This window comes from Choloepus didactylus, chromosome 11 (genome assembly GCF_015220235.1).
Source record: "Choloepus didactylus isolate mChoDid1 chromosome 11, mChoDid1.pri, whole genome shotgun sequence".
In the NCBI taxonomy this organism is placed as follows: Eukaryota; Metazoa; Chordata; class Mammalia; order Pilosa; family Megalonychidae; genus Choloepus; species Choloepus didactylus.
The window spans coordinates 12,601,059-12,615,648 of record NC_051317.1 but is presented as its reverse complement, the minus strand read 5'-3'; the positions used below and the strand labels follow the sequence as shown (position 1 = coordinate 12,615,648).

The window sequence follows — 14,590 nt, the reverse complement described above, 5'->3', positions numbered from 1 at the left end:
ATTTGTAGAAGATATTATGGTTACTGCAATTTTCAGGGAAGAATAACACTGCTGTCTTTTCCTTTCACTTAAACTGGATATGTTACAGAACGATAATATTGAAAGCTACCAAAATCAAATTCCTATGCTGCACCCACAACATAGTGGTTGTGGTAATGATAGTATTTCTATAGGTCTCGTGCCAGGCACTTTTCTTACTGTTACCTTTGAGGAAGTACTATTACTCTCCACATTTTACAGATAATGACATTGAGGTAACCTGCCTAAGATCACACAACTTGTTAGTGCCAGGTCCAAATCAGGCAGGATTTTAACCTAGGAAACCTGGGTCAGGAGTGTGTGCTTTCAACCATGTGCCTAATAAATGAAAATTTCTGACCATAAAAGCCTGACAGAGCACTACTTGTGCAAAGTATCAACGAATGCTCCAGCTTATCTGCATCACTGGCAAGTTATATACTCATCCGTATCTATTTCTATTACACTCAAATGGATGACCTCATATTTCTATAAAAACATTCTTCTCAGGCAAGGAAAAAATGCTATATTTTACCTGAGGAAAAAACATTTTGCATCTAGGCTCCTTACAGTAACTTGTAAGTAAATCTTTGTGACAGAGAGAACTAAAAATGAGGAATACTGTGAGTTAAAAAACTATTTTAACTATTAAAATAGAATAACACTAAGCTCTTGCTAAAACTTTGTTATACATTATAAGTACAAGTTTTTTAGTTTATGGGAAAAGGAAAAAAGTGTGGTTATACCAACTATCACTTTAGCTGTGGAAAATATTCTTTCAAGGTTTCTTTCAAGATAATGAAACCAAGATAGAAAAAATTAAGAAATTTTAATTCATTGTTTCTAGTTAAGACTCAGATTTCTAAGGCTATAATAAAAGAAGGAGTAACTGTCACATTTTTATGACACAGGGAAAATTCCATATTTAAATAACGGCTTTGTTCAACTTTTTTTGGAGACTTGACAAAAACATCAGGAATTTGAAGAATATTTAATTGATGTTTAAATCAATTTTTAAAAACAAGTTTTTTAAACAGCCTGAATTTCAGAATTTTATGAAATTGTTTTCAAAAGCTGTGTACAACATAAGGCCCATAAATTAAGACAATGTGCACTACAACTATCAAGTTATTGTTGAAAAATGGGAATTTGAATCAGAAATTCAGTATTTTGATAAATCCTGATAACTGAGACTACGGCTTCTTTTGCTTAACACCTAACCCCAACCCACCATTAACTTGTGCCAGAATAATATAGTAATTTTAAGAAAAAATAAGTTTAGCAATTACTTTTTTCAGAGATTAGATGCCTTAATATTTGACTCAATCCATCCCAAGATAGATTTAAAAGCATAATATAAAAATTTAATTCAGTATTTCCTACCAAAGTGTGGTACACAAGATGATCTTGGAATTTTAATAATTATTTCAAGTTATTAACTACATATGGCAAGGTGTATTTGTTTTCTATTAATCGGATTGCAATAATTCAAAGAAAACAGTAAATATATTATAAAACTATGGCCATATGATAGTATATAAATAGTTTAAGTTTTATAAAGTAATTCAATTATTAAAATAATTTAAATGGTTCCATATTTTAAAAATTGTCAAAAAATTTTTTGTCACTGGAAGAAAACAGTTACACTAATTCAACTCAAAACTTGATCAAGAGTGCTTAAAAATGGGGACACTATTAGCATCGTGGGCCACCATTATTTCCTTGTGCAGGACCCAAGGATGATTAAGAATCCTGGAAACCAGACTCTTAACTGCCGGTGGCATGTCTCAATCACAGTGCTGACCAAGAAAAATACCCCAAAACTTAATTTTCAAACAGCCTCTAAAAGATACCACCCCAAATTTAAAAGATTGCTGTAAAAACAAATTATAGTGTTCTATTAATATGGCAAGGAGAAAATTATTTTCACCTAATACTACAAGGAAAGTAAAGGGAAAAAAAATCCTGTTTGGATGTATACATGTTAAGTCTTACTTGAGTAAACAAAATAATTAAGTTGTTTCTCTTCTTAGTGTCAATTATCCAAGGTAAAAACATGAAGATATCCTGAAAACTAAAAATACACAGACCATCTATATCACTGACTTTAAACTCCCTATCCCTTTATTTCAAAACAGCAAGACAAAGCATATTAATTAGCTCATCTGTTCATATTTAATTCTATTCATTCTCTGATGAATGAAAAACATAGTAAGTGCACAAAAACTGTAAATACAGAACACAAAAAAACCATTAACTAAGTCAGAATCAGGTAAAAATAATTAATGGGGCTCAACATTAATTGTCGTATTACTACAATCCCAAAGCAAAGACTAACTTTGCTCCAACTTAGAAATAGAGTCTTCATTCTATCTGGCAAATTCCCTATAAGAGGGTATCACTGTATGATTTATTACTGAATAAAACCATTATCAAACTTCACTAGTCATCTGTCTTCTTTCCTGCTTTACTATGCAGAACACAAGTAAACCCATGCAGTACCAACTGTAGAAAAATTCACAAATTAAAAGAAAATCTAATTTGGATCCCAATCACAGATCTCTTAAACCATTTCTAATCCCTTATTCAGTTATTCTAAAGGAAAATGGCCAGTTTGTAATCTTTAAATGTGTACTTTCCTTCAACATCACCAGTTTTTAGAAAGATACAACCTGCTCACAGAGAAGCAGCTCAATTTAAAGTTTTGTAACTTAGAAACTCAGACTCACTAACAACCTAGATAATAACCTAGATAATAATTGTCCACAATGTTGAATTAACTTTCATTATCAAAATGAATATCCCATCAAGGTTTAATAAATGTTGCAAGTAACTGCCAAAACAAAAACCAAATACCAGGTACTTCATATATTTTAGTACCAATTCCACGTTCTTTGTCTGCAGTGTCTGCACGTCTAAAACCCTGTCCATTCTACTTAGTATTAATCTACCGTTACCATGTATTTACAGATTTTCCCATCAAAATCATAGGGACATACCATCAAAGATGCAAAAAGGCGTCAGACTAATCTGTTTCCCTAATCCGTGCCAGATATCTCTTCCAGGTCTGATTCCACAACTGTAAATGAGGGTTGGCCAGATGGCCTTCTAAAGGAAAAATAGCTTTCAAGCCTAGAAAGTCTAGAAACTAAACAAAAGGGAAAAATTACCTGCTATTGCTTTACAATTCTGAGAATTTCTAGAAATAGACGTCACTAACTTCCACAGCTCTTATTTATCCACTTGGTTTCTCTCCTTGCAAATCCTTCCCTTTAGCTCCTTTTCCTAGACCACTGGAGATTTGGTCTAAACCTACTTTTCTCTCTGCAAGAGGAAGAAATACTTACTAGGTTCTCTCAGTACAAAGAATAAGTAATGCCTCCTTTTATCATTTCAAGAGAAATGTAAAAGATGTCTATTAATTACTCAATTCCTCTACTGCCATCTGCAGTAGGTATTTGACAAATTTATCCAGCTGCTTAAGAAATTTCTATTGGAATAAAACTTTTTTTGCTTCATAAAGCTGTTGAACTAGTGTTTAGAATATACATTTTAACATATTCTAGAAATGCTTTTAAAACTTCAGACGAAATGTTAGTCTGCCAGTTTACTATGGAGAGATCATTTGGCATGAAAGATCATGCAAATCTGATTGTGCTTCAACCTTTTCCTCAAGGTATGGACTAAGTAAACTCAAATGTAGTTTTTCTACTCAACAATCAAGATTTTATTTTCTTCTTTTTCCCCATGGCTTCTGAAACGAACCATTTGGTTTATGCCACAGAAGTATACTTGCCAAAGCACCTGACTATATAAAGCAATATGAACTTTCAAAACCACTGTTTTTAGAAAAAAATCACCTGGATCACTACACAAAGCCTTGGAATTACATATTTTAGGTAACTTTTTGGTCTGCCTTGCTTATATCTGTCTGAACTTTAGATTTCAAACTTTCAAAAATATATTAACAAGTTCATTAATCTGAAACAAATGCTTGGAAAATGTTTTAAGATACTTCCTTATAACCTTTCAATCACTGTGAATTTTTTTCAACCTGTTATCAAAGAATTTTAAATATAGTTATTTCTGTTTGCAGGAAAGAATATGTTCTATTCTAATAAAACATCTTCGTTTTTTTTCAATTGTGTGTTTTATTATAATCAAAAAGCATTGAGTTCCCCAGAAGAAATTCCATTTGCTTTTGCACAAAATCGTACTTAAATCATAGTCCATAATCAGAAGGAAGCTGAGAGACTACTACTGAGTTTCAGTTTCCATTAATTTTTTCATTATTAATTCCATAGAAACTAAGATATCTCTAATTGGATTATTTAGAACTCCACAAAAAGTTGCTCGTTTTCAAAGTTTCAAGTTTCCAAAAGTGTCAAATTGAAATTATATCAAATTTAAAATTAAACACCAAACAGTATGAAAGTAACTTTAAAATTTTAGGGATAAACTTGCCTCCATGGGCAATCAGATACATTTTTCACTAGAAAATATAACCAAAAAAATGGAGAATTAAAAAATTAGGGACAGAATGGACCATGTAGAAAAAGTGAGCTAAGTTACTAGCCCCCAAAAGCCATGATACCTGAAGCAAAGGACCAAACAGAAAATAGACCCATATGTAAAAAAAAAAAAAAAAGGAAGAAGCACGCAAAGAAATATTAATGTTAGAATTAAAAAATTAAAGCCCACGCATTTATGAGATTCTGGCGGGAGGGTATCAAATCTAGAAGCATATTGGACTCTACACTATAAAACCCCATTTCAAGAGTATCCTAATTAATTATTTATGTGAATTTGAATTTTACCTATATACAGACAATATATACCCTGACAGGGCAAATAGGAAAATAAGTTTTATCTTTCACCTCCTCTAAACGTTACTAGAGAATAACTGATTTCTACCATCTTGAAATTTTCAAAGCTTTTTGAGAAACACACACAAATTATTAGGATTTAGTCAATTTTATTTACAACTTTTTTTGTTTTTTTACATTTCAGAACATTACACAATTACATTTTCTCATTTTCTGACCTGCAAACAGATACCTTAAATGGAAATTTTTTTTTAAATATCAAATTAGGTACATCCAAAATGCAACAATTACACATATGACAATTAATTCACAAAGTGTAATTTACTAGGACGTATCCTAAGAATTCAGAACAGCTAGTCAGGAGAAATCTGACCAAATTTAGCAATCAGCTATTTACATATCCAAAAAACAAACCTATGTAAACTCCCAAACCAGAAGCTTGAAAGTTTTTGTTAAATCCCCATTGGAAGATAGAAAGTGATGATTTAAACCTATCGAGCCTCAACCCCAAGTACTGGGTTATTTTCCCAGTCTGCAACTGAATGGCAAGCATCTGTATTTCAAACACCTAAGTATCAAACTCTTATGCCATTATGTGCACAAAAAGGTTAAGTGTTCATCAATTTAAAAAGCAAAACAAGTAGTCATTAAATATCCATACTATTCTCCCAGTTCACCACTGCAAAATCCCAAGTCTGCAACCTGTGTCACATAGTGACAAGCTGTATTTTATATTACATATATGTATATATGTTGTGTGTGTATATACACACACATGCACACACATGCACACACACAGTACTAGGTACAAAACAGCTATTAATAGTCCCTGCAAAAATCTGCTTTCAGTTGAGGCTATGACTCCTATGCCTTGGGACAGTTTGACTTCACAACTAAAAATACTGCTAATATCTCACTTCCTTAAGACAAAATTTGATTGCATGTTCAATAAGCTTCTCAGTCAAAAAATGGCTATAGGGTAAGTTAAAAACAAAACAACCAAACCAACCAAAAAAAAAAACAGCCAACTGAGTGTAATTTCTCTCCAATTTGGCCAGGTAATTTGTAGAAGTTATTCCTACCTAGACTAGAAAATCTGTGGGGCTTCCAATTTTTCTTGCCTACCTTACTGTCCTTGTTCATGTTTCAAATTGTGTCAACAGAGCCCGCACTTCAGGGGTCAGCTGCTTGGCAGCCTTAGCTGCCTCTGTGATAGCCTTGCGATAAAGGCCCTTTCTCTTCTTATTAAAGCGTGACTGGAAGTTTTCTAAAAAGGGGGAGAGTTGCGAAAGAGCAAGGAAAGATGTTGTTGGAGACCCGAACCACGAAATACGGGCCTCCTGTCGGACTAAAAGGCCATTATCTTTCCGGCTCACAGTTATGGTAAGAATACGGGCTGGCCACCAAGGGAAGCCATAAATCTTGGCCCAAACAATGTCCCCTACACATATGGTCCTGCCATCTGGTGTGATGCATTTAGAGACGTTTTTGGAAAAGACTTTCATTTTCAAGGAATTACCGAGCTTTTTCTCTTCCTTTGAAGAGGAGGGAGTAGACGAGGTGGAAGGTGCATGCATACTGCCTGGAGCAAAATCAAAGCTTTCAGAAGAACTACACTCCGAGTTGGAAGATTTCAAATCATCTGTGCTATCAATGCTACAAACTGATGCACTAGACGAGTCAGATTTCTTTTGATTTAGGGTCATATAAACAGAGATATTGCTTTTGCTGCCCTTTTTGCCCAATGTCTGTGGTTCATCCTGCTCACCAGGCACATGCACTTCATTTGTGTCCTGAACCTCACTGATGGCCTCTTCAGGACCTTTTGAGGGACTCTCATTTTCTGAAGGGGCCTCACCTGCTGAGCGGGTAGAGGTGCAGCGAGACTGGGGCTTGGGTGCCATCTTGCCACTCCGCATTTTCTCAAGTCCTGTCTTCAGAGAAGAGTCATTTTCTTCATTCCTGTACCTTTGTGGTTTTAAACGAACCCGGGGTGGAAGGGAACCTGAGCTAGGATTCTGATATCGACGTGTGAAATGGACTTTTGAATGTGCGTTTTTGGAAGTAGAGGTTTCACTTTGCTTCTTTTGTGCCTTTTCTTTGGCAATTTTCAGCACTTCCCGAGCTTTTGCATGATCCATGTTCTTACTCTGGAGCACTTTTTTCGTATTTAACTGAGTTTTTGATGTATTTGCTTGAGCAGAAATTTTAACTACTCTGCCTCTGCTATGAGCAATATTTGAAACCTTAACCACAGAATTTCTTTTCTGGCTTTCATTTTGGTTTTTCCCATCCACTTTATGGTCAGTTTTAAGCTTTTTGTTCACAGCAGTTACGCTCTCATTTCTCCGTTTTTTATCTTCATATTTAGAGGAGTCACTTCCACTACTACCTTTCCTAATTTCCTTTTTTTCAGCAACAACACTGTTTTTACATTTGTCACACAGGACTTGCCTGGGTCGTAGTTTAATAGCATTCATTATAGAAGTGGGTTCTTCCCTGTACATTTTTCGTTTGGGTCGCTTAATTTTCCGAGGAGGTGGCTGAGGTATTGATTGGTTATATGTGTCCCTGATAAACAAAGGGGGGGGATAAGGTGCTCCTTCATGGAAGAGAGGTGGTGGCTTGGAAGTCCACAGGCTTTCAGACAGGCTCGACTCGGAAGGCGCGATAGGAGAAGGGTCAACAGGAACAGCACCATTCACTTCATGCTTAACTTCTGTCCCTTCTTGGAATGTACGACTTTGGAGCTGCATGGCTTCAGGTTTGTCCTTATATTCCCTTTTGGGAAATACTGTCACAGGGATCCCATGGGGCCCAAACCTTTGAAAGAAATGACAGAAAAAAGAAGCCATTAAGTTAATGTCTATAATTCAATTTCTTAAACGATACTTTATGGATATGACCTTTCCAGAAAACTATTTCATATATGTTTTAAAATAAACCCACTGACCACCTGTCCCCAGAGTTGCAAAGCCCTCCATCTTTTTTAGGCAGCAGGGTGGGTCCTTTAGGTAAAAACACAAACGGATACTCTAATCAATGCCAAAATAGCTGACCATGCCTAAAAAAGACCAGTTCAGTCCACAATCAGAAAAGCTATATTACCAGATAATTTGATATTCAACATTGTGTGATCATGTCATGGTCACTGAACTGCAAAATATGTCCACTAAATGCAACTATAAATTTGTAATATACATATCTTCCTTGAGTTTAATAGCTTTCAGAAGCTTCAAAAATCAAATCAGCCTTAACTACCTAGAAACTGAATCAGTAAAATCCCATCTCAATTTTACTGGTTAATAGACTAAAAATTGATAGAAGAAGGTTCTCCTTTACCATCCTAACTCTTAAGCCAACTCTCCACCCCACCAAAAGAAAAAAATGTAAATATCAGGTACTCAAATATTCCAATTACCTCAAAAGCAGGAAGGTAAAGCACTGCCCAACAAAAACATGCATACATACATACACTCAAGCACAAGTTTCACCAAATACTTAACTGGACCATGTGTGACACACAAAGATATTTTCTTTTTTCTATTCTAGTCTATTTCATTTGCTTTACTGCTAAGTCGGGCCCATTAAACTGATTTCAAAACTCCCTTATGTGTCCAGACTGAGTTTTCAAATAAACAGGGTTCATAACCTTGTTTCTCATGTAGACGTCAAAATAACTGGTTTAATCTGCTTAGGCTAAATATCAAGAACCCAACACTTAAAACTAAACATGCTATATTCAGTTTCCATCATATAAAAATGAAATTACACCACCAAGTAACTTCAGTATATAAATATATTAACACGTTAATTATAAGCACGATACGATTCAAACAGTCTCTTAACACAGTTCCGTCCTAATGCCTATCTTCTAAGGCAGAGGTGCTTAGAACCCAAGGACTGCCTTCAGATAGTCAGATAGAACCCTTGAAATTAGTTGCAAATGTTTTGTATATGACTGCTTTTCTGAAGAAGAGGTCTCTGGTCCTCAGATTCTCTAAAATGTTCTTATGCCTCCAGAGAGGTTCAGAATACCTTTGCTGGGAAGAAATCTTGAGATTAGGAGGTACAGCTACAGACACATCCAACTAGAAACAGGCTGACCTAACACCTAGTTTTCTTCCTAAAGTCTTTGTTAGCTTGGCAACCACAAAACCAACAACTTGTAGCAAATATTTACAAACCGCAAAGGAAGAGGAAAGCCTTTTTTTTACATAGGGTGGACCAACGTTGGGCTAGTACTCAAAGGAAGAGCACCCTCACTTTATCAGACTTTGCAAAAAGTTGCTTTCCATTCTAACACAGGATCTGGTACCTAAGTGTTTGCTGCCTGGCTACTTAAGTTGAGAATTGGCATGGCACTTTGAGCATTTAACCTTTTTACATATATACAGGTGCTCAATAACCATGTTTTCAAGATGACAGGACAAGACAGAGGTAGTTTTTATTTCCTAATGCAAAGCTACATAAAATTATTTACCTGAGGTGATACCACTTTTTGTCCTATTAATAAAATTTTCTAACTCATGAGCAATCACTTGAGTGAAATAAGCCAGACACAAAAGGACAAATATTGTTATGATCCACATATATGAAATAACTAGAATACGCAAATTCAGAGACAGAAAGTAGAGCACAGGTGATCATGGAGGGAGAAGATGGGAGTTTCATGCTTAATGGGTAGTTTCTGTAGTTTCTGTTTAGTGATGGAAGAGTTTTGATAATGGATGGTAGTGGTATTAGCACGACATTGTGAAAGTTATTAATATCACTGAAACGTATACTTGAAAGTGGGTGAAATGAGAAATTTTAGGTTCTATGTCTCCACAATTTATTTAAAAGCCGTCATTTTGTTCCCAATACACTTTCACAAGATGTTTACAAAGCTGAATAAAGAATAAATTTTTCCTTTTATTAGGAATTACTAAAGCACAATCATCTTAATATTTGAGGTGAGGTTTCAGAGCTGTCTTCTACCAATTCTTTGTTTTCTTTTTATCCTTGGGCCAAACTCTAAAATTCAATGTTTGCATGTGTAAAATGGTGTAACAGTATTTCCTGTCTTAAAGGATTCAAGTGAGGACTAACAGGTCAGTAAATGTTAGCCATCTTTCTTGGCTATTAATACATCTTTAGTTTACTTCATTTAAATAATTTGATCCTGTTTTCAAACCAATAGGCTAGGGTTTAGGATCTTTCCATACCTTAATTACCTCAATGAGAGGATGACCCAGCCAATTATTTTAAAGCTGTTTATATCGAGTAAACTGTGGAATCTGATGCTTACTTAGGAATTTAATAAGAATATTAATGTCACATCTGAATTGTTTTTTTTCCCTTTTCTCTCTCTTTAGCATATAAAATACTATTTACATAGGGATGAAGACAGCGCCAAAAGTGAAGAAGGAAGCCCCTGCCCCTCCTAAAACCGAAGCCAAAGCAAAGGCTTTGAAAGCCAAGAAAGCAGTACTGAAAGGCGTCCACAGCCACAAGAAAAAGATCCGCACTTCATCTACATTCCGGCGGCCCAAGACGCTGTGTCTCAGAAGACAGCCCAAATATCCTTGGAAGAGCACCCTCAGGAGAAACAAGCTTGACCACTATGCCATCAGCAAGTTCCCCCTGACCACTGAGTCAGCCATGAAGAGTGAAGACAACAACACACTTGTGTTCATTGTGGATGTCAAGGCCAACAAGCATCAGATCAAACAGGTTGTGAAGAAGCTCTGACACTGACGTGGCAAAGGTCAACACCCTAATCAGGCCTGATGGAGAGAAGAAGGCATATGTTCGACTGGCTCCCCACTATGATGCTTTGGATGTTGCCAACAAAATTGGGATCATCTAAACTGAGTCCAGCTGGCAAATTCTAAATATAAGCTTTTTGACCATAAAAAAAAAATTTTATATATATATATATATATGCTTCCCTGTGTTTATGTATATATATATACACATAAACACAGGGAAGCACTTGTGTATCAATGTACTGATAAACGGAAATGATAGGCTACCAAAAGAAAAAGGAAAAAAATAGAAGACAAAGCAGTAACTATGGATGGAGGATGAGTGGCAAAAGCAGAAAAATATTTTTAAATAACAATAAAACTTCCTCAAAGGACAAGAAAGATAAAACACTTTAAGAAAAGGGGGATCAAATGTCCTTACTCCATTTAAGTAATCATGCTGTCACCCTTACAGGAACAACACTTAACACCTAAGGCAGTGTTCACAAACTGAGGGTGGAGATGTGGGTCATGAAATCAATTCTGAAGGTCATAACTATCAATAAAGTATCAGTGTATAAGGACAGTAAGGGTAAACAGTTGTAACTGCAATGAATCTGTTTCACATATATATGTAGGAATATATGGATCAAGTTGTAAAACATTATTTGTAACCATGCTCAAATTTTGAAAGCCACTAATCAAGAAACTGTACCCCTATTAAGAATATAAAGTAGCAACAAAACAAGTTTCTTAAAAATCCTAAATCCTAATTTCTCTAATTTAGTCTCTAGAAAGCTCCATCATAAAACCCTGGGATGTTGGAAATACAGTTGCTAAATCCTACTCAGGACTGAATCATAAGACTCTCCTAGGGTGAAGTCCAGGATCTAAATTTTGAGCAATCACTCTTGCTTTATCTTTTCCTGAGGTGTAGATATTTGTGTCCCATATGAGCTCTCACCAAAAGGTGACCTAAATGGAGGAAGAATAATCAAGTGGATAGCGCAAAGAGGCTGACTGTACCAGTTGCTTTAGCTTTTTCTAAGAGAACTTACAAATATTCCACGAGTTGAATAAGAAACAAAGTATCTTCACTCCTTCCCCTACCCCTTCTTTGTATAGCATAAGGATATTTATTAATACATTAGTGACTCATTCACATCCTTAACCGTTTTCAGCCTTTAACCACTACCTAACAATTCTAGAGGAAAAACACTCAGATTACTACTGCTTAATTAAAAATAGCTTCCAGGGGAAACTGAGAAAAGGATACAAAGAGACCTGTCTGCTTTTAAAAAGCTATCTTAATTTTGACTTGAAGGGGAGATTTGAGGACTTCATAGCTATTTTGTTTCAAGTCAAGAGATAATCACTATAAAAAAGAATCCTCAGCATAATGCAAAGGTGAAGCAAATATTAATTTGGGGTATTTTGTCAAAATTCAAAATGTGACTATTATAAGAAGGATAATATCAGTGTTTTCTAGTATCTGAATTTCATTTAAGATGTCTGAATTTTATTGATGGCTTTAGCTTTAAATAAATGAATAAGCTTTATTTGCTAGAATATACATAATATGCATCATAATATGCATAATATACATAATATTCATCATTTCTTGGGGTGAAGTTTTTAACAATCATCCAAGTTCCCTTTTGAAAGGAATACCTCAAAAAAAAAAAAAAAAAAAAAAAAAACAAGTTTACCAACAACTACCTAATTTCTTCAAAATTCAGACATTAAACTCATCCCTGACCTACAGGATTAAATTCTTTTTCTTCCTGTTTACAACAGTTTAACAGTGCATACGTGATTCTCATTTTTTTTTCCCCTTCCAATTCTGGTTATCAAGCTGCAACTGCAGAAAGGAACTCTTTTTAAGATAATTACACACCAAAAATAAAGAAATAGAAAGCAAAGGTATTATAAATTTTAGGCAAGCAAAGAGCGGTACTGAGAAATTTGATGCTCAGAAATAAAGTTAAGGAATTTGGTGCTGAGGAATTTTATGCTCAGAAATAAAGATGGAACAAGTTCCAATGCTCTGGCTGGTCCCAACCTCTGACCCAGCAAATAAAAAGATCAACGGAAAACAAAAGAAACCTTTTCCCTTTTTCCTACATGCAATTAAGCACTTGAAAAATAATTTCCAGGTTTATTTCAAGCAGATGCTTTTAGAAACTACCTCTCCTTACACTGCTAAAAGGTGTTTCTGAATGAGCAGGAGGTTAAAACATAAAGGAGGGTATGATGTGTGAATATCTCAATAAAATTGTACACTCACATACACCAAAAAAAAAAAAAAAAAAAAAAGGAGGAAGAACTGTGAAGTAAATTTATTTTGTTTCACATTCATCTCTTCTGAGAGACTGTTATTATGTCAAAGTTTAATCTCAGGAAAAATGAGATTAATTCAATAGTCAGCTAAATGCAATAGGAAATTCTGCAAAACAAAAGTGTACATCATAAAGCTAAATGTAAAGGGTAAAGTTTAACTAGAAGCAGAATATTCACATGATCATAAAGGGATTATAAATTGCAAGGAAAATAACAGTAACTCTATGGGGGTGAAACAGGACAATACCATGCATGACCTGCCCAGAGAAATCAATGTGAACATGACCGAGGGCAAATGGACATCGCAGTACCTGTGGATCTGATACCCTGAGGACACAACATGGCAAATATCAGACAAGCCCAAACTGAAGAAGATTCTCTACTTCTTTACATTATATTACAACTAAAAGCAATATATTATCATGTACTGGAGGAAGAAAACAGCTATAAAGGACATTATCCAAAAAAGTGATAAAAAATGACATATGGGCTGCAAATTAGATAAAAGTGTTCTATCAATATTTCCTAAATTTGTAAACTATATGTGGTTATGTAAGAGAATAACTTTGTCCTTAGGAAATAACACACTCAAGAATTAAGGGGTATAAAGTAGGAACAGGTTGGAAGTAAAGCAGTTATCTTAGGTTAGTTGTCTTTTTCTTACTCCCTTGTTATGGTCTCTTTGAAATGTTCTTTTATTGTATGTTTTGTTTTGTTTTTTTTTAATTTTTTTTTTCATACAGTTGATTTAAAAAAGAAAGTTAAAAAAAAAAAAAAACAAGGAAAAAAATATGTAGTGCCCCCTTGAGGAGCCTGTGGAGAATGCAGGGGTATTGGCCTACCCCACCTCGATGATTGCTAACATGACTACAGACATAGGGGACTGGTGGTTTGATGGGTTGAGCTCTCTACCACAGGATTTACCCTTGGGAAGACCGTTGCTGCAAAGGAGAGGCTAGGCCTCCCTATAATTGTGCCTAAGAGCCTCCTCCCGAATGCCTCTTTGTTGCTCAGATGTGGCCCTCTCTCTCTGGCTAAGCCAACTTGAAAGGTGAAATCACTGCCCTCCCCCCTACGTGGGATCAGACACCCAGGGGAGTCAATCTCCCTGGCAACGTGGAATATGACTCCCGGGGAGGAATGTAGACCCGGCATCGTGGGACGGAGAACATTTTCTTGACCAAAAGAGGGATGTGAAAGGAAATGAAATAAGCTTCAGTGGCAGAGAGAATCCAAAAGGAGCCGAGAGATCACTCTGGTGGGCACTCTTACGCACACTTTAGACAACCCTTTTTAGGTTCTAAAGAATTGGGGTAGCTGGTGGTGGATACCTGTAACTATCAAACTACAACCCAGAACCCATGAATCTCGAAGACAGTTGTATAAAAATGTAGCTTATGAGGGGTGACAATGGGATTGGGAAAGCCATAAGGACCACACTCCACTTTGTCCAGTTTATGGATGGATGAGTAGAAAAATAGGGGAAGGAAACAAACAAACAGACAAAGGTACCCAGTTTTCTTTTTTACTTCAATTGCTCTTTTTCACTTTAATTATTATTCTTGTTATTTTTGCGTGTGTGCTAGTGAAGGTGTCAGGGATTGATTTAGGTGATGAATGTACAACTATGTTGTACTGTGAACAATCAAATGTACGATTTGTTTTGTATGACTGCAT

At 35.4% G+C, this 14,590-nt stretch overlaps 1 protein-coding gene across 6 annotated transcripts in view; it reads right to left on the bottom strand.

Moving 5' to 3' along the window:
* Positions 1-14,590, bottom strand: part of PWWP2A (PWWP domain containing 2A) — a 35,883-nt gene that overhangs the window by 8,549 nt on the left and 12,744 nt on the right. For 2 of the 6 annotated variants that reach the window (XM_037798987.1, XM_037798991.1), the window contains exon 2: positions 5,970-7,667. In XM_037798987.1, coding sequence (XP_037654915.1) covers positions 5,984-7,667 — 1,684 coding nt within the window. In that variant the 3' untranslated portion in view covers positions 5,970-5,983. The remainder of the gene's footprint in view (positions 1-5,969; positions 7,668-14,590) is intronic. The other 4 variants (XM_037798988.1, XM_037798989.1, XM_037798992.1 and 1 more) reach the window with 2 other exon arrangements.